This window comes from Drosophila teissieri, chromosome 2R (genome assembly GCF_016746235.2).
Source record: "Drosophila teissieri strain GT53w chromosome 2R, Prin_Dtei_1.1, whole genome shotgun sequence".
NCBI lineage: Eukaryota > Metazoa > Arthropoda > Insecta > Diptera > Drosophilidae > Drosophila > Drosophila teissieri.
In genome coordinates, this window is record NC_053030.1 from 11,892,039 (window position 1) to 11,918,602 (window position 26,564).

The window sequence follows — 26,564 nt, forward strand, 5'->3', positions numbered from 1 at the left end:
CACACCTACAATACGAGTATACTTTACTTTCCTAATTGAAATCCCTTCAAGTATGTCGACTTCAAAGTCAATTGCTCGGGGACAACTGCACTGGTCTGAGCACCGAATAGAGAAAGCCAAACGAGGAGAACTGGGCCATTAAGAGTGACCAAACAAACTTTGATGCTGTGATGACCTCTAAGTGGCGAAAGGAAATGGCCGGACCGAGATCTAGACAGAGATTGATATACTCGTATGGCTCGTATGGTGGAGGTAAAGTGCAGCTCTGGTTATGCCAGGGTTATCCTTTCTCTCAGTACCCCATTCAGAGCCAGTGTGTGTGCTCATCCACACACTCGTGTAAATATCTGTAACCCAAATCTTGAAAATTTACAAAGCGCGCTTCTATGGCTGGCAATGTTGTCAACGCAAATTAAGCCAGCATGTAAAGCTGAATGAGATGGGATGGAATGGCATGGGATGGGGTTGGGGTTGAAGCCCCTCTAACCCCACCGTAGTTTACGTATTTAAATATGCTCTTTCACTTTCAATATCAAATGAGTGGCTGGTTGGCAACTTTTGCCTGGCAGCAAGATTGCAACTTGCAGATACACGGATACGTAGATACGTAGATACTTTTGGCCGGGACCGGCAAAGTTTGCCAAATACTCGTACGTAGAGACGTGTGTGCGCATAGAAGCGAACTTTGGATGAACAGCCTCGGCTTCGCATGAAACAGCAACCCAATTTGAGACAGTCCCCCCTTTCAACCCCCTGCAGCTATTGCAAATTGCACAAGTTGCCAAAAATCGCTTCACATGTGCCACTTAAAGTTTTCGGTTTTTGGCCCGACTCTGTCCTGCAGCTTGGCAAGTTGCAAGTTGCCAGGACTGCACCGCCCACTTTCTATCGGCCCGCCCTATTTTCCAGGCTACCTGCCACTTGTAAATTTAATAAATTTTTGCATTTTTGTTTGTCGACGCTGGGCCGTGAAAGTGAGATGTCAGAAAACTTTTAAGTGATGTTGGTAAACACACAGAATTATGGTTGAACAAGATGAAAGTGAAGTCTGAGCAATGGCAAAGTTTAATGGAATCGAACGTTCATTTAGGCTTGATATGCACAAGTTTTGCTAAATGCTAGTGTCTGCAGATCTGGGAATCTATCGATTATTCAGTCGTCACTGAGACTTACGGCTTATGCATTTACTAAATGCAAATGGTAATACTTGAAAAATAATCTATCATCCCTATGAAAATCAAAAAGGATTGCTGCATTTTGCAGGTCACAAGTGCAGAGCTCGCCCAGAAACAACATTTTGCGATTGGCCTTATGAAAAACTATATTCAGTTTCGGAAAATGTGCAGTCAAGTGCTTTTTCTAGTCTGCAAGCTTTTAGGCCAAATTATGTCCCTTTTGCCCAAAGTCATGCGACATATTTCGAAAATTCCAACTAGTGAGCTGGGTTTTGGCAATTGGACGTTCATTTCCGATTGTCAATCGGAGAGGGCCCATTCTCTGCTGGTCAAAGGTTAAGGACTTAGGGGGTTAAGGGACACCAGGGTGGTGCTCTCTACCCCTGTGAAAAAGCAACCGCACCTGGCGCCAGGACCTCTCAGATTCACTCGGCTATTTACGTAGGCGCCTGATAAAATTGCGTGTCCAGTGCGGCGTACGGTGGCAATGTTTGCGGTTATGGCGAATGTCAACCAGACACGCCCCCCGCCCCCAAATGGGTGTATATGGCTGGGGTGTGTGTGTGTGGGTTTGGGTGTGCGAGTCTGGCAGGCCTATGCTTTATCGCCTGACATTTGACATTTTTATTAGCTTTGTGGCGACGGCGTTTAATTACTTTGCACGCTGCGCACAATGTCCGACATTTTTATATGCACTTCCTGCCCAGTGAAATGCAATTAAAATATGCATTTGAGTTATAATACCCGGGCCATTGACCGGCCCCAAAAAACCCGCGTGGACAGCTCATTATCCTTTGAAATCCGGTTGGGGGCATCCAGCACACACATATACACACACTCGCACTCATTTCGACAGCTGTAATGAGGCATTTAAGTCCAACTCTCTGCTCAGCCCATTAAGACTGCACTTTACACGTCTCCCAATGCCAATTCCAATCCCAACTCCATTCCCATTCCACTGAAGGACAGTTCGTGGGGGGTTGACATCGCTGTAGAGCAACTGAAACTCGAACTCAGCTGCCTCTCAGCAGCCCACTTATTAGTTTGGTGCAAAACCAGCAAATGCGGCTGCCGCTGGGCACAATTGGTGGCTGGTGTTACCGAAAGGGGTTGACAGCCCAACCCATTCCAACACAATCCAAGCGAAACCAAGCCAATCCAGACCAAAACATACCAAACAAAAGCAGCCAGCCAATCTCCTCCTGCTGGCACCACTCGACCTCTTGTGGCGCGGAATTTGCATGCTCAAGTGCGGAAATCAACTGCATTTTGCTAATATTTTTACAGGCCAAGTGCGAATTGGTCAAGTGGCGGGAATTGGTCTTGATTTTGGGCCCCTCAAAGGTCACACAGAACGCTGTCAGATTGTTTTACTGCTCGCATCCGGTGGATTTGGCTGGGGTGGCCAAAAAGTGGGTGGTCCACTGGCGACACTGCGACGTCTGGTGGCGTCTATTTGCACAACTTTTGCAGCTCATTTCCGCTGCAGCTGGTCTGTCTCCGAAAACCCCACAAAAGTTGCACATCAGTGCTGTCAACTAGCAAATTAAAACAACGAAAAGTCAACCAAGCAAGGGCAAAACATATTAAATTAAGCAATACGTAATTACCAATGAAGTGCTCATAAACTATTGTATTCCATAAAGCCCTATATATTTTGTATCTTATAGAGATTCTGCATATGATTAGCTGTACCAAAGTATCTCAAAAAATATGTGTTTAATTATCAGTAGTTCTACTAAAAATCATGCAATGAAATTAAAAGCGAAATATTTACTCAAAATTATATGCAGGCTCATGAGAGAGACAGATCTGACCGGAAATGGACAAAATGGGCAGATCTGATGGTGCCATCCCGCTCGCACTTCGTCTGTCCCACTCGCACTCGCACTGGCTTTGGCTGCTGGAAATGGCCAAAAATGATTCCTGCAACTGTCTGAAAAGTTTTGCATGCTGCCTTGGCAGCCATTTTTTAGCTTTCCGGGGTGTTTTTGATGACAAGTTTCTGACTTCATATTTTAACTAACGACTCCAGACAGCCACCCACACAGAGAAATTGGAAAAGAGCCGGCTACACGGCTACACACATATGCAAAATTATAATTTAGTCAACAATTTTTTAGCTCCGACTGTGTGTGCATGTGTGTGTGTGAGTGTGTGTTGGGATGTGTGTGTTTTGTAGGAAAATTGAAGCGTAAAAATTAATGCTTGAGTGCGCTCTGTGCAAAAGACAACACACCGAAAAGGACACAAAACTGTTGACAACATGGCGCAAGGACGACTGTAATGAGTGGGGAAAAGTTGCGAAATTGCATTCGGGCAAATGTTTTTCTTTGGCTTTTCAGGGAAAACTATTCCAAATGCACATCCCCCTTTGTGAGCAGGAAACTGAGACATTTGGACTGCTTATAATTAGGAAAACTCGGCTATACTCGTATTTGCCCAGCAAATCAATCGGAAATCGAAGTGAGGGCTTTTCCAGCAAATTGCCGAACTGAAATCAAATTATTCCCAAATCCCAAATCGTACTTCAAAGTATTTTTCAGACAGTGGTTAAACTATTTACCAATTTGAGAGCGCTTCCCCTGGGATTCCCCATGCGAAGACTTTGAAGTTTTTAATTCATTTCCACCCCCTGGCAAATTCATTTCGAAAACGCTTATCTAATGCTCAAGATCGTTTTGTATTTTCTCTTTTTGAGGGAAGCATTTAACATGCAATTTAGCGCAGCTGCTGTGAAAATTCCGACTGCCTTTAAAATCTTCGTCACAGGGCGCAGTAAATTGCCATTTAAATGAGGCACAAATGAAAAGCGCGAGGGGGGCGCAAAAAATTCTTTCGCATATTTTATGAAAAGGGCACGCAGAACAAAAAAAAATTGTATATATATGAGAATAAAAATTGCCAACCCCGAACTCCAAACTTAATGAGTAGAAACAAAGCAATATTTGCTGGCGAACGCGGCAAAATCCGAAAGCAAATTTGCCAAGAAGAAAAATTACGCATGGAAAATGGAAAATGCGAAAATATTTCCTCCTCGTGCGTTGATCAAAAGCGAGCAACATGCATATTACAAATTAGCATGCATAAAACAGGGCCAAGAATGGAATGGCCAGGAGGGGGCGGGGTTGTGGGCGGTTCGAGTGTGCCAGGACATAAAGCAATATTTATGTTCTCGTATCGCTTGAGGGGAGTTGCGCTGAGTTGGCCCGCGTTTCTTGGTCTAAATTAAGCGTGGAATATGCGTGGAAAAGCTTTTATTAAAACAGGCCGACCTCGGCTCTCATTGTACTCCAGTACTCCAGTACTCAGCCATTGCCTTGGATCCCTGGGCTCGTAATGAAAATTCCGCAAATAATAATTGGGAGGGTGGCTGGCATTAGGCGGGGGAAATGCGATATGGGGATAAGGAGGTGACAAAATGGATGGATAGATATTTATGCAGCTAAGCTTTGGACCACAAAATAATAGGGATTTTCATGTAATTTGTTAAAGTGTCTAAAAGTATACCACAAATGGTGTAATCTATTTTCAAAGTTATTGTGCACCTAAAGACTTATTAAAGAATGTTATTCCTGGTATTAGTTCAAATGTTCCACTGCATTTCCGCTTCCCTTTACTTCCAGTCCACTTATGGATATTTCTTATTAAAATCTACTTTACCACAACTTTTCGCTGCATTTGTTTAAATTACTTAAAATTGTGCTGGCAAGATGGCAGAGTCTACTACTACTGAGCTACTTTTGCCAACTGCCAGTTAACATATGCATAGCTCGCCACGCCCCCAACGCCCTAGCACACACACACAGCACACAGAGGCACACACTAACACACTGTCAACAAGAAAACGCCCACATAAAGTTAACGATAGCGAACGAGGGCGCAAAGAAACCAAAAAAAGATGGCGAAATTGTGAGGGAAAATTGTTATTTAATTTGTGTGAGTGCTGAACATTTTTGCAGCTGCTGTTGCTCAAGTTCTTGCTGCAAAACTTTTTGCCCAGCACACGCACTAAACTTTAACACAAGCATAAATTTGGGCGCACACAGATACACAGATACTCGCGCTGGGCGCGTTAGTGTGGGTAAGTAAGTGCACTTTGCATTGGGGCCGCCGCGAATCCTTTGGCTTTCTTCAAAATTCATATGCACATTTATTTTACTCACAGCCCGCTCCTCAAGTAGCTGCATATGCAAGTAGGTGCAGCAGCAGCCGAAGCAGCAGCAGCTCCTTTGCTTATTTGTTGCATAATTTCCGCCCACCAGCAGCAGCCAGCAGCTTTTTTCTTGGCTTAAACGAAGCGTGAAGGCAACACGGGCTGCAATTTTAAGTCACGAGTTCATTAGGAGCGCCCAGGAAACAAAGGGGCCACAAAACTTTCATATGCATAATGAAGACAACCCCACAGACAGAGCACCAGCCTCTGCCCACCTTCCGCTCGGACTAATCAAAAATGTCAACGAAGCAAATGATTGAGGCCATAGTAATCCCTTTGTCATCGCTTTTTGGCCTTCTCCATTTGACTTGGTAATTACGGACAGGTAATCAGTGCAGCTCACGGTTTGAGGAGCGATTATAAGGCTCCATCGTTATTGCTTGGATGCTTCAACTGAAACTCAATGGCCCTCGGATATTTCCCCGCTCTTTGCTGCATTGAAAGAAATTTGCAACTCTTGCAGATGCACTATTACTTTCTGAGGTGAATTAAAAAATGAAATTATTTTATACCCCTTTATCTATGTAACCCCCTTATATTCACAACCAAGCATACTTACAAGAATGTCTAACTTGTAAAGTGAGAACGATGGGAGATGTTATGACCGAAAGTACAACTGTGACCAGTGGACATCATAAATGACAATCGAGATACACATTTTTTCGGAGCTCTTTTCGTTCGAAAGAACTGCGAAACTTTGCAGACAGTCGAGGACAACTTTTCCGGAGTTGGTCTTTGTATTTTGTTTAATTTTACAAGCAAACACAAATAGTGGAAGTAACTAAGGCATCTCATGGTATCCTTGCACACACACACACACACACAACTCCTAACAGAGGAGTATCTTCTTCGCTCCTTGCTGCTGGGCTATGAATTTAATCTATTGTATGGCTCCTCTGTCTTCAATTTTTCTGCATTCAAGCCCCTCACTCTTTTTCTCTCTCTCTGGTTGGGTTTCTCTATTATCCTGTCGACTTTGACTGGAAGCCTGGGAATCCTTTTGCCGTCTGCCACTTGATAAATATGACTATTTCACGCTTCCACCCACCGACGACACCCATTCAGACCCTGCCCACTCCCCTCGCTTGTTTATTTGCGTTAAGTGTTAGCTGCGACGCTTTTCCCCACTCGGTGTCCCTAGCATTTCACCTCAGTTTTCCACCTGCCTGGCTGCCTGGTATTTTGTTTATCTAGCACTCAATTTCGCAGTTTTAATGACAAACTGTCTTACCTTGAAATTGCATGCGGGAGCATTATAAGTGTCTCCATTTCGTGTAGAACACCAACATCCACCATCCACCCTCCACCACCCACTTCTGGGTTCTGTGTTCTGAGTTCTGGGTTCTCGAGGAGCAAGGACATTGTTTGATTGCTTGGCTCCGCTCGTCCGGAGATCTGGGAGCCACTGTGTGGAGCCGAGCTGAGCTGAGCTGAGCAGAGCTGTTTCATGTTTGGATTGCACTCGAGGGTAAGCCAGGTCCTCAACTCATCCTGCTCCTGCTCCTGCTCCTGCTCCTGGCAGACCCACCCCTTTTGCCCCCCCCCTGCCGGCATACCGACCACTTGGCAAGTTTTATTGTCTCAATGTCCACTTGGCTTTTGCCTCAAGACAACTTAATGCGCTTTGCTGGGGCGGAGCAGGCGGGGGGGGGGGGTGCGAAGTCAAAGCTAACGCATTTTCCTTAATTTCCGGCAGCATGATTTCCAATTTTTCTTTCAAATTCCCCTGCACTCGTGTCGTATACTTAATAAAACTGGCAAGACCAGCAAGATTGGCAAGAGACTGAAGGAAGTGCGCAAGCTGATTGGAATTGCCTTTCGCAATGTCATCAATCATGCGTCGTTTTCCACACGCCCAGGCAAAGATTTTGACAAGTGTCAATGCGACAAGAGAGCGAGCGATAAGCCCGACTATAAAGGAGCTGTGGAAAAGCGGAGAAAGGCCGAGGAGACTGGAAAACTGAGGAAACTGGGTAAACTGGGGAAAAAGTACGAAATCGTTGGGGAAAATCACATGCAAAGTAAAATGTCGAACTTCTGACAGCAAGAAAATAAAACTTTTCATTTGTTTTCCCTGGCTCTGCCGTGTCCCGAAACTGCTGTCAAAGTTTTTAATGTTTTTAACTCCTCGCTGTCACCTGAGCAGCCACCCATTCGGAAAAACCACCCATCACCACCCCACAAAAAGTCTGTGGAAACTGGGCCACACCCAATTTTCCGGCGCTTCCACAACTTCTGATTCATCGATTGGGCTGCGGGGTTAAAGGGGTGTACATATCACAGCGTAGTGTGACTAACTCTCAGGTGACCACAAAGTATATGAATTCCCAAACCGATTACTTCATAAACTCTATGGATTTGTATTTAAATTATACAAGTAATATGTAATCTAATCTAATAAATACAAAGAAGTATTCAAGTTTTTGTAGCGAACATCATTAAAACTATTAAACCGCGTTATGTCTAAGGATTAGGTAGTTCGCTCACCCTTCACGGAGAGCGTGACGCTCTGCAGGACCTCCAGCTTCTTCTTGTTGGTGGGCGACTGGCCCACGCACTTGTACATGCCCGCATCCTGGTACATGACGTCCTTCAGCGAGAACTGGCCGGTGGGCTGGCTGCTACCGTAGCCAAGGCCACGTAACCGGGCCGAGATGGGGTCCAAGTGCGACCAGCAGCCCAGGGAGCCTGGAACGCGAGAACGCGGGAGAGAGACATGAAAGGAAGGGCATGATTTAATTAATTGACTTCCAAGGAACTCGACACGCAAGTTTTAATTTCTTTAATTGATGCGTCACTGCCGCGGACGCCGAGCCATTTGTCTATGCTGGCCAGCCATTTGGCCGAAAAGTGGGCAAAGTAAATTGCACGCATAATTAATTTCCAATTGCGCTAATTAATGAAGAGGCGCACAAAAGGCCACGACTCGTCGTTTCGATCGAACGAAAGTAAAATGTAAAATGTAATTACAGCCCAGACGCATTTCTCATTCTAAATGGGCCACGAATTCGGCCGTTTTTGCGACTACCGCCCACTTTCTTTGAAGTTTTTGGACGAACAAAGTGGCAGTGGGTAGTTGGTAGTAGGAAGTTGGCTTACCTTGAGGACACTGCAGGGTGACCGCGCCGCCCAGCTGCACTTCCAGCTGGCCCTTGTTGGGATTGTGCGAGGCAGCTGCCACGGAAACATCCTGATCATCCGGCTCCGAGGTCACATCCACCGAATCAACTGCAAAGATAAAGGACGCAAAGCAGAAGCCGTCAGTTAGGGCTGCAAACTCCAGACCACATGTGGCCTACGGATATACATAGTACACGGAAAACAAAAGTGGTCAACTGAGCAGCTATGCATTTTATAAGTAAGTCGTTAAACTCTTAAAAGTTATTTATCAAATCATTACCTTCACTCTTAATATTAATATAACAGAAAAGCAGCCTTAAAGTGGAAAAATCCTTGACTCTGAATTGTTGAGAAAAACATGGCAATTTTGTGGCCGTGCAAATCCGAGGGCTGTTGGCAATTGTCAAATGTGACAATATTTCAATGACAGAGCCAGCAACAAATTGCTGACGCGCGGCGAACACCTGAGTCACTCCGCAATGAGTTGTCACTTCCGTTTTGATGGCAACTAAGAGTGAAAATCGCTGCTCAGCTAGCTGGAAAATTGCCCGAGCTGCAATCTTCTTTGCCGCAAATTCATAAATACATATATTTTATGCTCGTTTCCGGCGGGTGGAGGATTTTGATGTTGGGCTGTTGGGGATGTTGGGGGAAGAGAAGCCACAAAGATGCTCCATTCTAATTTTCAAGGCGGGCTGGAGCACACACTCGCATATTTTTCACTTTCCTCGCCCGCAAGATGGCTTTAAGTTTCAGGGCGTCCTTTGTGAGGCGTACTTTATGACGCCATTCATATTACGGCATAAATAACAATTTACCCCGACATGTGCCCAAAAGTATGCGGCCAGGTAGCGAGTCCTTTGTCTGCCACCGGATATCATAACAATAAGTTGCCAAGTGGCGACCTGGCGGCGAAAAAAATGTTGGCGATGCTGGCGACAATGGCGGAGGATCTCGGCGAGAAACCCGGGGCATTCCACCTCAGAATGCTCCGCGGGGCAGGCGGCAAATTAGCAGACCCAAAAGTGAGCCGCACAATCAACAGAAACTACTAATTACCAGGCACTAATCGAAGGAGAAACCCCAAAGTTGCCAGTCTGAGAACTCTGATTTCGCAAGGACCCTTTCGGGAGTGTGTGTGTATGAGTGTATGAGTGTGTGAGTGAGTGAGAGACAATTAATTGTAAGCTCCTTTCGCCTGCAGAGACGACCCTTCGTCGCATGTCAATCAACCCTCCACGAGCGGGGATTTTATTGCTGACAATGGCAAAAGTCCTCCCCGCGCAGGACGAAGGGACGACGGGACGAGGGGAGGACGGGCGTGTTACTTAGTCAAAATCACGTAGTTATAAAATTTTTTATTGCCCTACACAAAGGCGGACAAGGGCGGCGTCGCTCAAATTGACAACTTCAATGGCCAGCAGGGGATCGGGCAGTACGAGTGCGAGTACGAGTCCTGGTACTGGGTCCTGGTACTCGAATTCTGGTGTGGACTGAAAGGAGAACCCTCTGCACTCCGCCTCCGTGGAAACGCCAGCGAAAATGTCTAATGAGCTCAGCTCGTCTCGACTCAACTGACAGACATTTGTCATTTGGCCAAAGCTGCAGGCGTGTTTCGAGGCGACGCGATAAGCAGAGTATCTATAACAGTGAGTTAAAAATGACTAAGAATAAAGCATTAACTTTAAGCTACCAGAGCCAGACAATAAAGAAATTAATAATGTGTTTTTGCCCACAACCTATTCAATTTTTACGGCGATACTGCCACCGAACATCCTTTTATCCAGCTGACAAAAGAGTAAGTAACAGGACGGGAGTGGACTGTCAAAGGAGCATTATTAAATGAAACACTTAGACGCTCCCACTCTCCAAGTACTCGGCTTAGAAATCAATTCCCTTAGCCCCCCTCTCCACCACCAACAGCCAGCAAATGAAACTCTTTCAATATTTTCCCCAAGTTTTTCCACACACACGCTCGCATTCATAATTTAGGCACTTGTTTCACGCATATTTTACTGAATGGCCATTCATAAAAGCGCCCAACTTCCATTCCACTTCCATTTTTGGGGGCGAAGAAGCAAAGGAAAACAAATAAACAGAGGCAAACAAATGGGCATCGAGTACCGCCCATATGGCGACACTGAAGGAGATTGAGAGGGAAAGGTCCTTGAAAAGATGCGGAGAAAGTGATTCGTTTGGGTGTGGGGCACACTCTCGAATAAATCCCAACTCATAACAACGGCAAATATGAAGGGCAAACAGTAAACACTAATGCAAACAAGGGGAATCAATATGCCGGGCTCAGACTGAGGCGGTTTCCCGATTCTGGCCACCAATCATTAATCATAACGCATCATCATCAGCCATGTTGGCGTTTCGCCTTCAAGAACCCAGCCTGCATGGGTGAATGGGTGGATGAATGGGTGACCTGTCACTTTCAGAGATCCCAGGAGCAGTGGCGAGTCCCTGGCCGTATAGAGTGTATTGATGTGTCGACACAGCCCGTCCGCTGTCCAAAGTGTGAATATGACGGACCGGCGTGATCCATAAATCCTTCAACGAACTGCAAAGTTTCACTCTCGATGTGGAGGTGGAATGCCGTAGGTGGGTGGCCAATGAAATTCTCCCACTGAAGGTACTTTACCCACTTTTCGCTTTTTTTCGCTCTTTTTCGCTTGCAATTTTCATTAGCACTCCTGCCCCACGACCAAGATTAATTTGCATTTTTTCCGCTGGCTCTTCATCTTCGTAGTTAGTCATGAATATGAAGGAGGCCGACGAGATGCAGCATCATCATCATCATCACCAGCATCATCATCATCAGCATCAGCATCGCGGAATACAATCAGCTTAACTTACAAGCTGCATAAACAGCCAGCGGAAGCGGCTGAGAGTAAACTCTCGGGCTGCTGTGATTGCATTTGTGTCTTGGTTATAAATTTTAATTTTCCCAACCCCCACCACCCCCTCGCAGTTTGAGGAATTTGCAGGACTTTCAGCGAACACGCGATTAATTTGCAATGAGTGGAAATTGAAGATGATTGCAGTGGATGCAAGAAAACAGGGGAATTTCAGATACCGGAACAAAATAGGTTCCTTTCAGCAGGGCCCAATGCAAATTGGTGGGGCGAAGGCAGCATCATATCCATAAAAGATAATCTCTCGACAAATTTCCGTTGATGCCAGCGAAAAGTTTGCGGCCATAAAGAATACTTTACGGCAAGACATTTGTCCGCAACGAGTTTTTAATATTTGCCCAAGTTGTCAAGTTGTCCAGAAGAAAAGGCGCCCAGCCGAAATGAGTTTCGATTTCATCTGGGGGCAAGGACAAATAAAATTTTATTGAAAATCTTCCCGCCGAAGGACGAGCGACCCTCCTCCACACATACCGAAGCATAATCGCTGGCTATAAAAACAAAGGCGCAGCAAACAAAAACGACAAAAAACTAATAATCGTGCGCGCCGATAAACACAGAAATTCAAGTTGGCCAAAGGACATGGGAGCCCTCGCCAGGATAAGGATAAGGGCGAAATAAACAATCAAGTTAAACCGCGATAACCAGCATGACAAAGGATAATGGATAACATGGCCCAGGACTGTGGCAATCGGCGCAGTTGGGGCATAAGAAATGGCTCGCCATCGAAATGCTTAGGACAGCGTGTAGAATTAGATTTTATTGTAATTCGCCTTCGTTTCGACACGGCTCGAATGTCCTGCATCCACTGGGACTCGTTTGGCTGAAGCTGAAGCTGCTGCCTCACAGGATGTGAGCCTGCTGTTTGTCTCTTCAGCTGAGTGGCTGACAGTGTGGCAGAGTCCTTGTGGTTGTGGTGGTCCTGGTGGTGCATTTTCTTAACAGTTGGCTGGGCAAATTAGTTAACTGCGAGGCGAATGCAATTCGCACATGGATTTCGGTGGCTGGCTTAGCCGCAAAAGTGACCCTGGGGAATTAGGTGATTTGGGAGGTGATTTCTATTGTCCTGGGAGTCCGCCAAGGCCACTCTCAAGTAATAAGTGTAAGTCTATATGTATTAAACTATCTTCTTTTCAGAACCGGGTTTCAGATGCTAGAAAACGCTAATCTTTTTACGCCATTAAACATAAGCGGTGTTTTCCTTCTGTAGCACATTTTATCCTCTAAATCCCCATGCTGCCGCGCAGTCAAAGTTAAAGTAATAAACCCACAATTAAAAGCGGCTCTCGATTCGCTGCCACACACTCGCTATGTGACTTTTTGAAGGACCTGTTTGCCATATAAACTGCTCAAGTTGGCAAACTTTCACTAATTGCACATTGTTCGGGCAAACGGCGTGCAAGGCTCTCAACATTAATTAGCCCCAATGAGAACTTTAACTCATTAATGAGGCTGGTAAACAGAACTTCGGTCAATGGCCGTGGCTTATGTGATACCTGAACGTGGCCCACTTGAAGGACGAGGCCGAGAGCGCGAAGGACCTTCGAGTCCTGGCCTACCGCCGTCACGCTCGTCGCTCCTGTTGACGTACGTGTCAAATTAGCGACGTTTTAACAAGCTCGCCGTGTCCGGTGTCCTGCGTTCCGAGTTCCTTGTTCCGAGTTCCCCATGTCCCTCCAATGGGGCTGCCAAAGTCGAAGCCTCCATTCTCCAGATGGGCGAATCAATCACGCGAAAGTGGCCGGCGCAGAAAAGTTTGAGCAACTGCGTCAAATTGCCTACTTTTGTGGGCCCTCCGCACTCCGAATTCCACATTCCGCATCCTGTAGATGCCCATGCCCCTGCGTTTTCCCATTTTCCCATTTTTTTCGCGTTCGGTTGGGCAACGCTGATTGCTTTTTCATTGCAGTTTGTCAGCGTTGTCCTCGTTGTTGTCGACAGCGAAGTTTTCCTTTGCTTTCCGCTACCTGCGCTCTCGCCTCCGCGGCTTTTCCTCGCCATTTTCCACCTGAATGGCGGCGGATTCGGAGGAGGAAACATATCGTCAGCAATTAAGCCCGCATTCAAACGTCTGTCTGGGATTTGGGAATCCCAGAATCTGCTGCCTCGTAGCTTCCCTCACTTAAATGCGATTTATCAGTTTTTTTTCGCTTTTGTTTGCCTTCTCGCAGCGACTTAAATTCGTGGCATCCTCTGGCTGCCTCAAAAATCTTCCTCGGCCGCCATTTATCATGGGTCTAGCAGCTGTTTTATAGTTTATGACAGGCAAGTCGTGTCTGTGTTACTGCCATATCTTATGTCTTATAGCTAGGTGCACACATATAGAGAAGGAACGCCTGTTGTCACAAATGGGGTTTGGATGCCAGTTGGATTTGCCATTTCGGCAGTTTGGGACGGGCCCTTCATCGTCGACTGGCGAACTCGAGTTCGATAAAACGTTTTACAAATTGATTTATGTGCTTAACATGTTGCCAGCTCAGCGTCTCTCACAATTAGATTTCGCTGGAAAATGCGGAGGAAAAGTTTTCTTTTCCCATTTCCCAGCTTTTCCCAGTTTTTCCCTGGCGCTCCCCATCAATCATCGATAATGTCGATGGGGCGACCATCTCCGCCGTCACTTCTTGGCCTTTTCGGGCCGCACATTTTTATTTTTGTTTTATTAATAAAGCATTTGTTTTCCCATAATGAGCAGCGACAGGCGGCTGTCAGGAGTGGCGAAAAAATCTCTCCCTCGGGAGGATGAGGATGTGGATGTGGATGGAACACCAGCCTGATCCCTGCCTGCGTCGGCATAAAAAAGTGGCAACACTTTGTCAAGTTGTTATTACCAATATTTTATTCCTCTAGTTCGGCTTTTCCCTTTGCGGCCATGATTGATGGGCGGGTTTTGAGAAGATGGATCTCGGGACCTGGCAGTGCAGTTTTTCCTGCTTTCTTGAGCCCTTTGCAATCGATTGCAATTGGCAATTGGCCGCCTAATGAGGCTGCAAATGAGTTTTCGAGTCTTCTCGAGTTATATAATTCGATTGGTCGGCTTGATGGCGGCTTTTAGGCCGCCGCCTGTCAGAGGCGCAAATTCAATAAAAATATTTACCAGCATTAACATGCGCTGAGCGCATAAAGTGCTCTCTGCACCTCAAACCCTTGGCAAATAAAAAGGACCAAAATCCCAGCCCGCAAACAAGGAAATATTGACAGCAAAATGGCGCGTAAGCATAAATAGTAAAGGAAAGCGATGGGGTGACAGCCACCCACTCAATGCCAATGCCACTGCCACTGCCACCGCCACTGCCAATGCCAATGAAATTTGCCACATTTTGCATATGACAGAGGGTGGCGCCACAAGGCGCCTCGCAAAGTGGCAAGTGGCAAGAACATCCCCGAAAAATCACACCGAATATTGTCCTCAGCCGAGCGCCATGTGCGGTTGTCGTAAAATGTTTGCCGATTTTTGTTCATCGTTTTCTTTTTCATTTTTTTTGGCGAATTTTTCGACACATGGGCGTTGGTGTTACGTGTAATTTTACAGGCACAAACTAATGGGCAAAATATTATCACGCGCCATTTTTAAGGCAATTTCACGCATACGCGGTCTAATTTACGGTTTTATTGCTTTCACGGGTGGATTTTGGTTGGTGGTAAGGGGGTATGGGGATACTTACATCGCACACTGAGGTAATAGCCAATCGACGAGTACTGAAAGTTGAGGTGCCGGGACGTGCACTTGTACCAGCCGGAATGTTCGCGCCTTATCGATGTGAAGTTGAGGAAACCATCGCCCGTTTGCGGCACCTGCAATGATCGAGAAGTGGGAAATCAGAATGTTGGCACTTTCAGCGTGGCATTGGGAAATGGGAAATGGGAGCTGGGAAATGGGTGCTGGGAAATGGGAAGTGGGAAATGAGTTTGGCTCGTTATGCGTAAACAATTTTTGGTAATTAAGGTAAGGCAAATAGTTTCGCACAAGTTTCTCGGCCTGCACGAAAATCCATTTAAAACTTGCTCCTCAGCCAAAAATCACACAAAAGGCCGAGCTCGGGTGGGCGGCCTACGAATGCACGCACCTTACACCGGAAGAAATTCAGTTGATGAGCGATAAAACATAAAATGTTGGTGATAAATGAAGAAATAAAACTTATCAAACTAGAATTTACCAACTATTTGTATAGTCAGCATGCGATAAATGAGCTATACTTTAAAGTAGATATTTCTAGGAACTGGCTAACTTTGGGAACACCTTTGGAATTTATTTGATTATTTTGGAATTAGTAGGTATGTTATACTACAACTCAAAAGTGACCCTATGAATAGAGCGTAGATACTCGGACGCAAAAGCGAGCCAGTGTCTTTCGTGGTGCATCCATTTGTGGAGCCCAACTTACCGGCGTGTCACCATCGTCCTTCTGCCAGCGGGGAGTGCTCGGGGGATTGGAGTCGACGTCGCACTTGAGGCTAACTTCGATGCCCTCGCGGAGTGGATAACCGAAGCCAGGTGTGCGGGATATGGCGAAGGAGGGCGTGTCTGCAAGGGGACAGATGGTTATTTCGGCTTGGCTTTGCTGCAGATTTGGCGCTATCAGCGACTAGACTGTGGCAACATCAACAAAATAGTTTTTTAATTAAAAAATTGCTCAAAGGAGGGGTGCGAACTGGGGGCAAGAAAGGAAAACTTTTATAATTAAGCCAAATGCAAATGCTAGGCTCAGAGAGTGGCTGTCTGTATTGGGTGGAAGGTAAATAAGGATGAGTTAATTGTCACTTGAGTTGCGAGTGCATTGCGTATTTAACTTTCAAATTAAGAAACTCTTGCGACATGCAAAAAATACCGAAAATAGTTGAAATCTAATAATAAAACCCTTTAGTTTGGACACCTTTTATTGGCCTTGCTAATTGACTTTGACTGATTCATTAAATGTCCAGTTGAAAGCAGTCAGCTGCATTCAATTACCAGGGATCCACGTGCCAACTAATATGGCGTTCAGTTTGGAAATAGTGAGTTTTACTTAGTTAGCGGCACTGCATTTATGCTACAATTTGCACTGTTGCAGCCACAACTCATTCGGGTTTGGCCAAAAGTAATTCGATATGCCATCCAAAATATAAGCAAAATACAACTTCGATTTCAATCCCAAACTGCCAATCACAAATCCATTCAGTGCATGTCAAAAAGCCATCGACAAAATGTAAATCTGAATGTAAATGTAAATAATGGGATCGCCCCCGTTCGTGGGCAGACATGTGCACTTCTATTCAATGCATATTCATAGGCATAAATCAAATGTTTTTTAATTAGTGCTGGCCATTTGGCTGGTCTGGCCAAAATATGCTCCATGCCATCGATGCCATCCATGCCATCATACCATCGACATATCCAAAACCTTCCATTCATTTCAATCTTTTCAATTTTTTGGCGCACCAGCCGCCTTTGTGGCCTTTTGTAACTAATACAATTTGATTAGGCGCCTGGAATGGGTCAGCCAGCAGATGCAGATGTAGATGCAGATGCAGCTGCAGATGCCAAGGGACAAATGAAATTTGTTTGTCGGTTGTTTGCCAAACTATTCAATTCGCTTTGGCTTCGTATGTATCCAGTCTATACTGGGCGAGCAGCAGACAGCCGTCAGTCGTCAGACATCATACATATTTATGAATGGGCTGGGAAATGTATACCCTACCCTACACCACCCTACCCTACCCCACCACTCAATGTGGAGCCGTCCATCAACTGGTCAATCAATTTGTTGACTCAAAATGCGCACCACAGAGGCTGGAGAAGTTCCTAACTGGTTGGGCGTATTGTTTTCGGGCAAAGTGACAGCAATTACTGGGAAAAATGTGTTTGATACATACTGTCTGTTTGAAATATGCACACTAGCATCTTCGCAAATTGCTCAAATTGAAAGCAAAATATTGTCCTAAACAGCTCTAATTTAAATGGGCAACCAGAAACCTGAAAACCGAAACCTTTGTGTCCTTCGCTTCAGTTTTTCCAGCTTAAATTGTTCGGCATTTCGTGCGGGGGAGCCATGATCCCTGTCCGTCGTGTCCTTGATTTGACTGTCAACTGTCTGCATAAAAATGCGAAAATTAAACGCAGCAACCATTACAGATACAGATACAGATACCGGACCGTATACAGATACAGATACGGATACAGATGCAGATACATGCCAACTGGGATGCGGACACAAATGTCTATGGCCCGGGCCAAATGCTCTCATGTGTGTGCATTTTAATTTATACAAGCGCACACGAAAAAAGAGGGAGCGGGAATAATAAAAGGAAAAACAGGACGAATCAGGACGAACTTGTTCCTTCTTTTGTTGAACCCGGAAAACGTTGCGGTTGTTCTTGTTGCTGCCGCTATTATTGTTTGAGGCCTTGTGCTGTTGTTATTGCGGTTTTTGCAATTTTCATGCCTGGCCAAAGCCAAAGCCCACACACAAACACACATACTCGTACACACGCACACCCACACACCTGCAGGGAAGCATGAAGGACTGTGTGTGGCATGCAAATCCCGCACGGCTTTTCTATATTTTCCAATCATTTTCATGGGCTCTACACTACCTGGGCATTTGTCAGGGCATTATGCGGCTTCACGGACATTAATAAAGCAAATAACTGTGGTCCTCCCCGGATCCTGGCGCTGATTGAGACCCTCCTCAGGTCGAGGACGATGCCCCGATACACCGATATCCCGATGGCTCGATGGCTCAATGCCTGGATGCTGATGTCCTGGTGGTCAGGACGTGTGTGCGGCTTTTTGCTGCCAATTAGTGCTAGTCTTCCAATTGTCGCCTCACCTCATCTAGCCCCATCTCCCATCTCATCCGATCCGATCCTATCCACCATTGGCAGTGGCATTGGCATTGATTCCCAATTCCATGTCCGGCTGCGTCACTTTTGCGGTGTCCACAGGACTCCCGTCTTTATTTCCCGGTTTTGTTGTGGCTGCCGGTGGCATGCATATTGTCCACCTCAATTGATCACGAAACGGACTTGGTCATGTGTCCTTTAAAGTGATTCTATTGTTGTGCGAATCATCTCGAATGGAATTCGGATGATGGATGTGATAAGCTAACCCAATGTTCAGCACATTTAAACCTGACCACACACATGTGGACCATTGCATTTGATGACTAACTGGCCCATCTTGTGTAATTGTATATAACTTAACTTAAATGAGCTCAGATCCATCGATTCTGGCCAACTTTTATGCCGCAGACTTTACGAGAGATTTCAGTTTTAAGGCCAATAAATACGGAGTACTGTGAATATGAAAACGGCCGTGTCCTTGGCCCTTTGCTGCGACACCTTCTTATTTTTTAAGCTAATTGAGAGTCCAGAAATCCTCTCGGGCCTCGACTTTCCATTAATTCCCATCCTTTCTCCTTCAGCTTTTGTTCCTTGCATTTCAATTGTACGTAGGCGTCCTTTTCTCAACTGTCGCGCGATTCTTTACATTTTCCTTCGCCCTGTTTCAATGCAATTTGATTGTATTTTCCTTTCTTGTTTCCCCCCTTTTTCTGCCTTTTCAATTAATATAATTTCACCTTTGCTTTCAGTTACACCGACTCCGCTGACTTTCCCCACTGCAGGTGCATAATAATTTTCCCTGTTGTTCGTACTTGCCCCAACCAAACTCGCCCTCGCCCTCAGCTTGGAATTCTGGCCGTAGGTTTGTGGTGCACGTTAACTTTGGCAATTTAACTTTTCAATCAACATTTGCTTTTTGGTTTTCACTCTTATTTACATCGTTCCACTCTCGTTTTTGTCCTCCTTGAGGTAATTAAACATGGTTGGGCATCCCACCAAACGCTCCCTGTTTGGCTTTTATTAAAAAGTTGTTGACCTTGGCATGATGGCTTACTAAAATCATTTGTGTTGCCTATTTGGGCCTTGTAAATTGTTTAGTTTCGAGTAGAAGGTGTATATGTGTGTAGGGTTAAAAGTTATGTGAGTTTTACTAATAAATAGTGGAGAGTTCGCAGTCTAGAAAATGTATGGTGTTGAATTACTTTAAGGGCGGGTATATATCTAATAAAATATGTCAAATAAATATAAAACTATATCTTTGCTGAAGCCATCTTTTAAGATCAGGGATGGTGTTGTATACTTACACTGCACATCCAGCAGGAGGGAGGCGTTCTGGCGGATCTTCAGCGTGGGGTGCTCCATGACGCACAGGATCCTGGCGTTATGATGGGCTCTGTAGACCGCCGGTAAGCGGGCTTCGCTCTTTGCGCCGCTGTTGATTTTGTAGCCATCCTTGTCGAGCTGCAGGGAAAGGGAAAGGGAAAGGGGGGAGGGAAGTCTGATAAAATTCCCATTCAAATTGTATGCTAAACACTGGCAAATTGGGCCAAATGACAGACGGCTGTTCGGGCGGCCAATTAGTCAGGGCTGTTATCAGCGCGACATCATTAATTTAAATTAAGGTCCAAGGGCAAGGGCACCCACCCACCAACCCACCGGGCACCACCCACTTGCCGCCCACTGCGGCTTTAGCATGGAAATTGTGTTGGCACAGTTTTCAATCAATCATCGGGGGGCACGGAGTGGATGTGGGCTGGGTTTGTGACCAGCCGAACACGCAAATTTGTGGCATTTAGGGTCCGAGCGACAAACACTCTCTCCTCCACAAGACTCAGCCACTGATTGTGTGTGTGTGTGTGTGGGTGTGTGTGTTTGACAGGTGGAGGTGTGGGTGGAAAACGGGGTGTTACACACTCACATACACACATCGGAGCGACTGAACTTCTGCATTGCTCGACCGAAATGTCTGCTTTTCATTATGCTCGAGTGCAAGACAAACAAATTTCGGCACAACCGCAAACTGGGTTCAGCCAGTCGTCCGGAAGAGCCGTTGTTTGAGCCAGGAGCCGCCGTTGTTGGCCACACCTAATGTGTTTGCCGGCCGTCCGGCGATGCTGTGGTTTTTCCACTCCACCTCCGGCCAGCTCCGGCCAGCCATTACCAATCCCCACACGGACAGCCCGCCACTTGTCACTCATCGGGTTCAATGCATTGTGCTGCCCCCAACTCACCTTCTCGCCCTTGATCTCCTCCAGCTCCAGCACCTCGGCGGACACCTTCTGGGCATGCCGGTCCACGCCCGGACTGAGGAGCACCTCCCAGGTGAGCGTGGGTCGCGGGTTGCCGCCCTCGCTGACGCAGGCCAGGTTCAGCTCCGAGTTCTCCTTCACGGGCACGAACAGGTTGCTGGCGTCCAGGCGGCGGGAGTCGATCAGCAGGTAAGGCGGCTTGGGTCGATCTAAAGGTGGGTTGGAAAGTGGGAAAAATTCAATTAGACATAAAGCTCTTTATCCTTAAGTACTGCATGTTGGTCTAAAAATGTATCTTTGGTATATTAATCTTCCATTAGTTGTATTTCCAAAAAGAAACTCAGTTTTATATAATAAGTTTAGCAGGATTTTAAAAGGAATTTGAATGTAAGTTATTTATTCATTAATAGTCACAACTAAAGAGCACTTTACTGAAAAGCTGTGTGGTCTTTTAAACAAAGCCTAACATTTTCTTTAAATTTATTTAGGATTTTTCCTCTTAGACAATACTGATAGTTTATGTTTTAGAATGCATAAGGACTCAGAACGTAAGCTGCTTGTTAAGCTGGTGTTAATGATCGTTCTCCAGGAACTGAATTCCTCTAATTTTAAACGTGGCGCCATTTGGCATTGTGAGAACACGACCTTATCTTAATTTCATGACCGCTTTCTGCTCTCGGTGACGATGCCATGCCCATAAAAGCGAGCAGTTTGCCAAGCGCCACGTCAAGCCATTTCTGACTTGGCCTCTTCCCCGGCTAATTTGGCAGCGACGACCCCCCGATATTTGTCTAAGCTGTTTTGGGCCAAGTCGTGACTGGCACAGATGCGCATGCAGAGGGATGCACGAGGATGCAGGAGGATGCAGGAGGATGCTGGAGGATACTCACCCAGGACGACCAGCTTGACGGGTCGGGCGTTCTCCGTGTAGCGCCGCGTGTTCTCCGCCTCGCACTGCCACTTGCCGTCGTCCTCGAGCATGACGTTGGTGATGGTGAGGGCGCCATTGGCCTCCTTGATGAAGCGGTAGTCGGTGACGCGGGCGGTGCGGTCCATGGCGTGGACCACCTGGAAAAGATGGCAGGAGAAGATGGGAGGTGGATAAGTTTGTGCGGCGTTAAAACTAATGTCATTGCCGCGAATTATGCAAAGCGCCTTTGGGAACTTTTAATGCAGCGCTTTTCGCATTTAATGGCCGTAAATTCAGCCATTTAATGCAATCCACCCCCTCGCCCCTCGACTCGCCCACTTGGCGGGCGAAACAATTGCATTTAATGTTTTCATATCCATTTATTTACACTTGGGCTTCGCTGGCATTTTATTACATTTCGCTTCAAACACAATACTCGTAATGACAATTAAATGAGGACGATGGACCAGCCAGCACCTCCACCTCCACCGCCACCCATGTGTTATCCACTGGTAATGTGGCAACAATGAACTGGCGGCTTAAAAACTGTTACCAATAGTTGTTGGCCAACTGGCTGGCTGTCTGCCTGTCTGTCTGTCTGTTTGTCTGTCTGTCGGCGGGCTTAATGCAAACGGAAATTTATGTGCGCATTCAAATGCTTGGGCCGCATAGCGCGAATAAAAATTATGAAGAATGCAAAAACAGAAAAATATATATCTGCATATATGAATAAATACATGTGGAAATGTTTCGCACACTTAATGCGTTTAAGTGCCAATTAAATGGCCGGCCAAAAAGGGCGTGGCATGCGGAGGGGGCGGCCATAAATGAAACACCATTTTAATTGCATTTGCGAGCGGAGAGATTAACTTTTGGGCTCGGATTAAGGCGGTCCGAAAAAAAGGACTTGGAGAGTCCGAGGCGCATTAAATCACAAAGCTATACACTACCAAATCTACTGGGTATCTGTATCCTCAGGGTTCTCAAATAAGCAACATAATTACTCCAATTTCAGGTCTTGGTGCAAGATAAATGATGATAAATGATAAAGATTACCAGTTACATTTATTTAATAAAATAAAGCAACTACCAATGTAGTTACCAACGAAATTAAATTGCAAAAGGGGCAATATCGACCGGAAAAAAACGCCAAAAGTCATAGGATGCAACATTCGTAAAAATGTGTAAACAGAATATTTGTATGGTGCACTTCCGGTTCCGCTTGTGCGTTCTGCCAGTTTTTGTTGCAGCTCACGACTCGTTTGGTGTGTATATTTTTCAAATGCAGTGCAAATATTTATGCGTATATGAATTTCGCTGCCCAAAGTGGCGAATCGATGTGTGCGTGAGGCGACTTCCGGCGCGCATTTGCCGCAGTCGCCGCAACGGCCATTTGCAGAAAATTTATTAACCAACGGCGCATTTGACTGGCAACTGGCAAAATGGCCAAATGGCAAACTGGCCAAATGGCAAACTGGCCTACTGGCGAATGGCGAATGGCAAAGGGGAAACTGGATTTTGCGTGCCTGTGCAGCGGGGCATTCAGCTGGAAATTTATGAGGTCGATGGCGATCCGAGGCTTTTTGGCATCCACTGCGTCCACTTCCACTCCAACTGGCGTCCATAGCCCAGAGTCCACTGTCCAGAGTCCAGTGTCCACTGTCCAGTGTCCACTGTCCGCCGACCAGGCCTTTGGCACCTGGTCGTGTTGGATTTTTCTGGCTTGGCAGCATGGCCGCCGGACAAAAGCGTTAAATGAGCGTGGCAAATCCTTGTTTACAGCGGCGAGCGTTTGGGCCGGATTACACGCTCGATTGTTTCGGACCTGCCATTGTTGGCGTCGCTGGCATCGCTGACTTTGCCGGCGATCCTCTGGCTGGGATTTCAGTGCTGTTTTCGGGTAATTATAAATTCAGACGCTTTTGTTTTTCCAGGGGCGCAGTGGCGGGGGCGGGGGCGGAGTGTGTGTTGTCAGCTGCGTCGATTCGCATAAATTGCTGAATATTTTGAAGGCGCACACACGCATAACTTTGCATAATTTGTGGCCACGTTATCGGTGGACAGTTGAGGGTTCTGTAATTCTCTAATTGCATTGTTGGCAAACTTTTCAGCGATTCAACGATTCGCCGATTTACATTTAATTTTTGCTGCCAACTCCGTTGCATGAATAATGCATGCAACTTTATATTGTGCATTTTCCGTCATTATTTTTAGCTGTAACATGCACACTCCCTTCGTTTAATGGAAAATATAATAAATGGCGCTTTTTTTCGGGTACACACTTCATTGAGATTCGTCGGCAATTAGCTTCATTCTCCTTCTCCTTCTGCTGCAGAAAGGGACTTTCCTTCAGCTGCAACCATTCCAAACAGACACTTATTTCTCCGGAGCAAGCAACTGCATCCCAAGGAGCAGGGAAAATGGCTACTTATATCTATCACTGGCTCGGAATTGCAAAAATCTTGTCAGCCAACATTGCTCACTGACTGTCGCGCTATCTGGCCCCCATTCTGCCGTTCCTGCAACCCATCTTGCAACCCATCCCCATCCAGAGGATCCTTACCCGACCCCCAGCCACTAACTTGAAATTGCTTTCGGCAAATATATTAGCCTCTTGATAATTTTCAACAATAAATTCCTTGGCACTCACACAAGCAGACTCCAGAAGTGGGAGAGTAGGAGAGTGGCAGAGGTCCTGCATCCCGGCATCCTGGTATCCTGACTGCCTGGCATCCTGGATGGGATGAACTCCTCTAGCTGTTATTCCCGCTCGGGGACTCTAATGCATTGTGCAACGCTCTAGAAAGTACAACAAAAGTCGCTCATGTTGCAAGCTGTCAGTGCAACACTTGTCGCATGTCATTGCCGCAGTTGCAATGCAATGGGGTTTTGCCGTTCGCGGAGGAGGGGCTCAAATGGGGAAAGTCAATGGGCACATGCAGCTACTGGGGATAATCACGAGATATATATGTATTTCTGCAGGCCAGGGAACTTAAAGCCTTGGCTTCCATTCAACTCGCTGCACGTTGCTGCGGGGTTTCTTCTGTATGCTTCTTGAGGTAATTCTGTATCATTTATTATCGGTTTCTTCTTGCTCTTTATTTACAGCTCTTTTGTAGGTCTTCAGTTTATTTTCCGTGAGTTCTTTTGTATCAATAATATTTATCCTAAAACTAACAGTTATTAAGAAGCTCTAGTTTTATTTCGCCGATTGGTTTCTTATTTATATGAAACTATCTTACGATTCTGTGTGTTCTATAGATTTCTTTTAAAGAAGCTTATTCCGATTTGATGCCTAATTTCTTGTACGATTGTTTGCAGTTCGTGTTATCTTTGAATTGCATAGATATGTTCTTCTATTCCTCCACTTTTGCTCCTGAAATTCCATTGAAGACTTCATGTATTCAACTATACATAAGTAAGTGTTCATTGCAGAGGAACTTTCCGTGATGAAAAGGGCATTCAGGTGACGGTGTTCTGACTTTCTGTAATGACTCCCTTCCTGCCGCACACTCTCACACATTGTTGCCACATCACTGTTGTAATTGCCGCAGCCTGCTCGTTACTGTTGTTCTATCCCCCACTCCAGGATGAACCATCCTCGTCCACATCCGCGTCCTCGTTCTCTTCTTCTTCGGCGCTTACACATGGCTGGCTTTTGTTTTAACACAACTAATACAATTGCACCGCTGGGAAATGTGCTGCGATGGCAGACGGAGATGCGAGATACGATGGATGCGATGCCTGCGATGGATGAGAGATCCTGCTGCTCCTGGTGCTGCTGCTGCATTGGCGTTGATTTTATTTGCCATCGGAGCACTCAGCGTTGGCAGGAACAGCCGTCGACCAGCGTCGACATTGTAACTAACTTAATAAACTTGTCAAAGGTACAAAGCAGGCGGCGTGTTAGCAACTTAAGCCCGCTTTCCCGGCTTTCCCCGCTTTCTCGGCTTTCCCGGCTTGCCCGGCTTTTCCACTTCCCCACTAAGTGCCACCGCATTGTCGCTCATTTTCATTTGGGATTTCTCAGGCTGACTGATTAATTTGTCGGCTTGATGTGATTTACGCTCTCAGTTGCACTTGCAACTCGGAGGCTTCACGACTCCGGGGAACTGGGAAACCGAGCAACCAGCCACCAGCCCATTAATGCTGCGTCTTAAGTTCGCCTCTAATTGACTAATGGAGGCTTATCGGTGCAAGGCTGGCCGGGATTCCTGCCAGCCAAGCGGGTTTGTTGACCTTAAACCTGAAACCAGGGCCATAAATAAGCTTGCCAGCGGCACACAAAGTGTGCAACAAGGCGGCTGCTGCCATAAAACTCCTATTTCCGTTGACTCCGTTGCCTGGGCTAAGGTTTATGTCTGGCAATTGTCGCAGGGTGAAAAATATGGCACTATAAAGCCGACAAATTGCCTGAGAAGACAACGCGGTTGGGAATACCCTGTACGTTGGCTCTTAAGGAAGGGTGTGACACTTTTCTCGCCAAAAAAGAAAGGCAGATTCTGCATATAATGCAAATGCAATCACAGCGCTGACGCGTCTGGGAATCCCGAGTTCAAACTGCTGACAGGCAATTTAGTGGCTTGCAACGGAATATGGCATGCAAGTGCAAATAACAACAAGTAGGCAAACAATCGCAGCTTGCGGCTCCAACAATGTTAGCCAGTTTTGCCCACAAGTATGCAGCTCTTCGCCACCAGACACGCGTCGAGTTGCTCGTTGCAGGTTGCAGGTTGCACGGTGCAGAGTGCAGGATGCAGGATGCAGGATGCAGGGTGCATATTGCAAGTGCAGTGGCAGCCAGTCAACTGCCACAGACAACAGCAACACAAGCGGCAGCATCAGCAACAAACAGCTCCGACACGAGCACAAAGTGGCATTGCTGCTGCTGCCGTGTTAGTTGCAACTATTATTTGCCCATCAACAACTTGGCCTGCCAGCTTGTTGTATTTACACCTACCCAGGAGAGCGCCTCGGTTATGGCCCACACATATTTGCACCTACCAACCTTGGGCTGCAAGGGTTCAGTGCTGTCGAATTGTGGCATTTGAAGTATATCTGCTTCTGGTTAAATGAAAGCTACCTCTAGAAGGCCGATTTTAAAAAGTATGCTCAAGAATTCGCGTTTTGAGATTCTATATATGCTATATTTGATTTGGG

General features: G+C 46.2%; 1 protein-coding gene across 1 annotated transcript in view; it reads right to left on the reverse strand.

Annotated features, from left to right (window-relative positions):
• Positions 1 to 26,564, reverse strand: part of LOC122614876 (hemicentin-1) — a 126,476-nt gene that overhangs the window by 7,514 nt on the left and 92,398 nt on the right. Inside the window, exons 4-10 of the mRNA XM_043789587.1 lie at positions 21,385 to 21,562; positions 20,477 to 20,703; positions 19,550 to 19,706; positions 15,809 to 15,948; positions 15,089 to 15,218; positions 8,491 to 8,619; positions 7,879 to 8,079 (exon numbers count right to left, since the gene is read on the reverse strand). Of these exons, the coding sequence (XP_043645522.1) occupies positions 7,879 to 8,079; positions 8,491 to 8,619; positions 15,089 to 15,218; positions 15,809 to 15,948; positions 19,550 to 19,706; positions 20,477 to 20,703; positions 21,385 to 21,562 (1,162 nt within the window). The remainder of the gene's footprint in view (positions 1 to 7,878; positions 8,080 to 8,490; positions 8,620 to 15,088; positions 15,219 to 15,808; positions 15,949 to 19,549; positions 19,707 to 20,476; positions 20,704 to 21,384; positions 21,563 to 26,564) is intronic.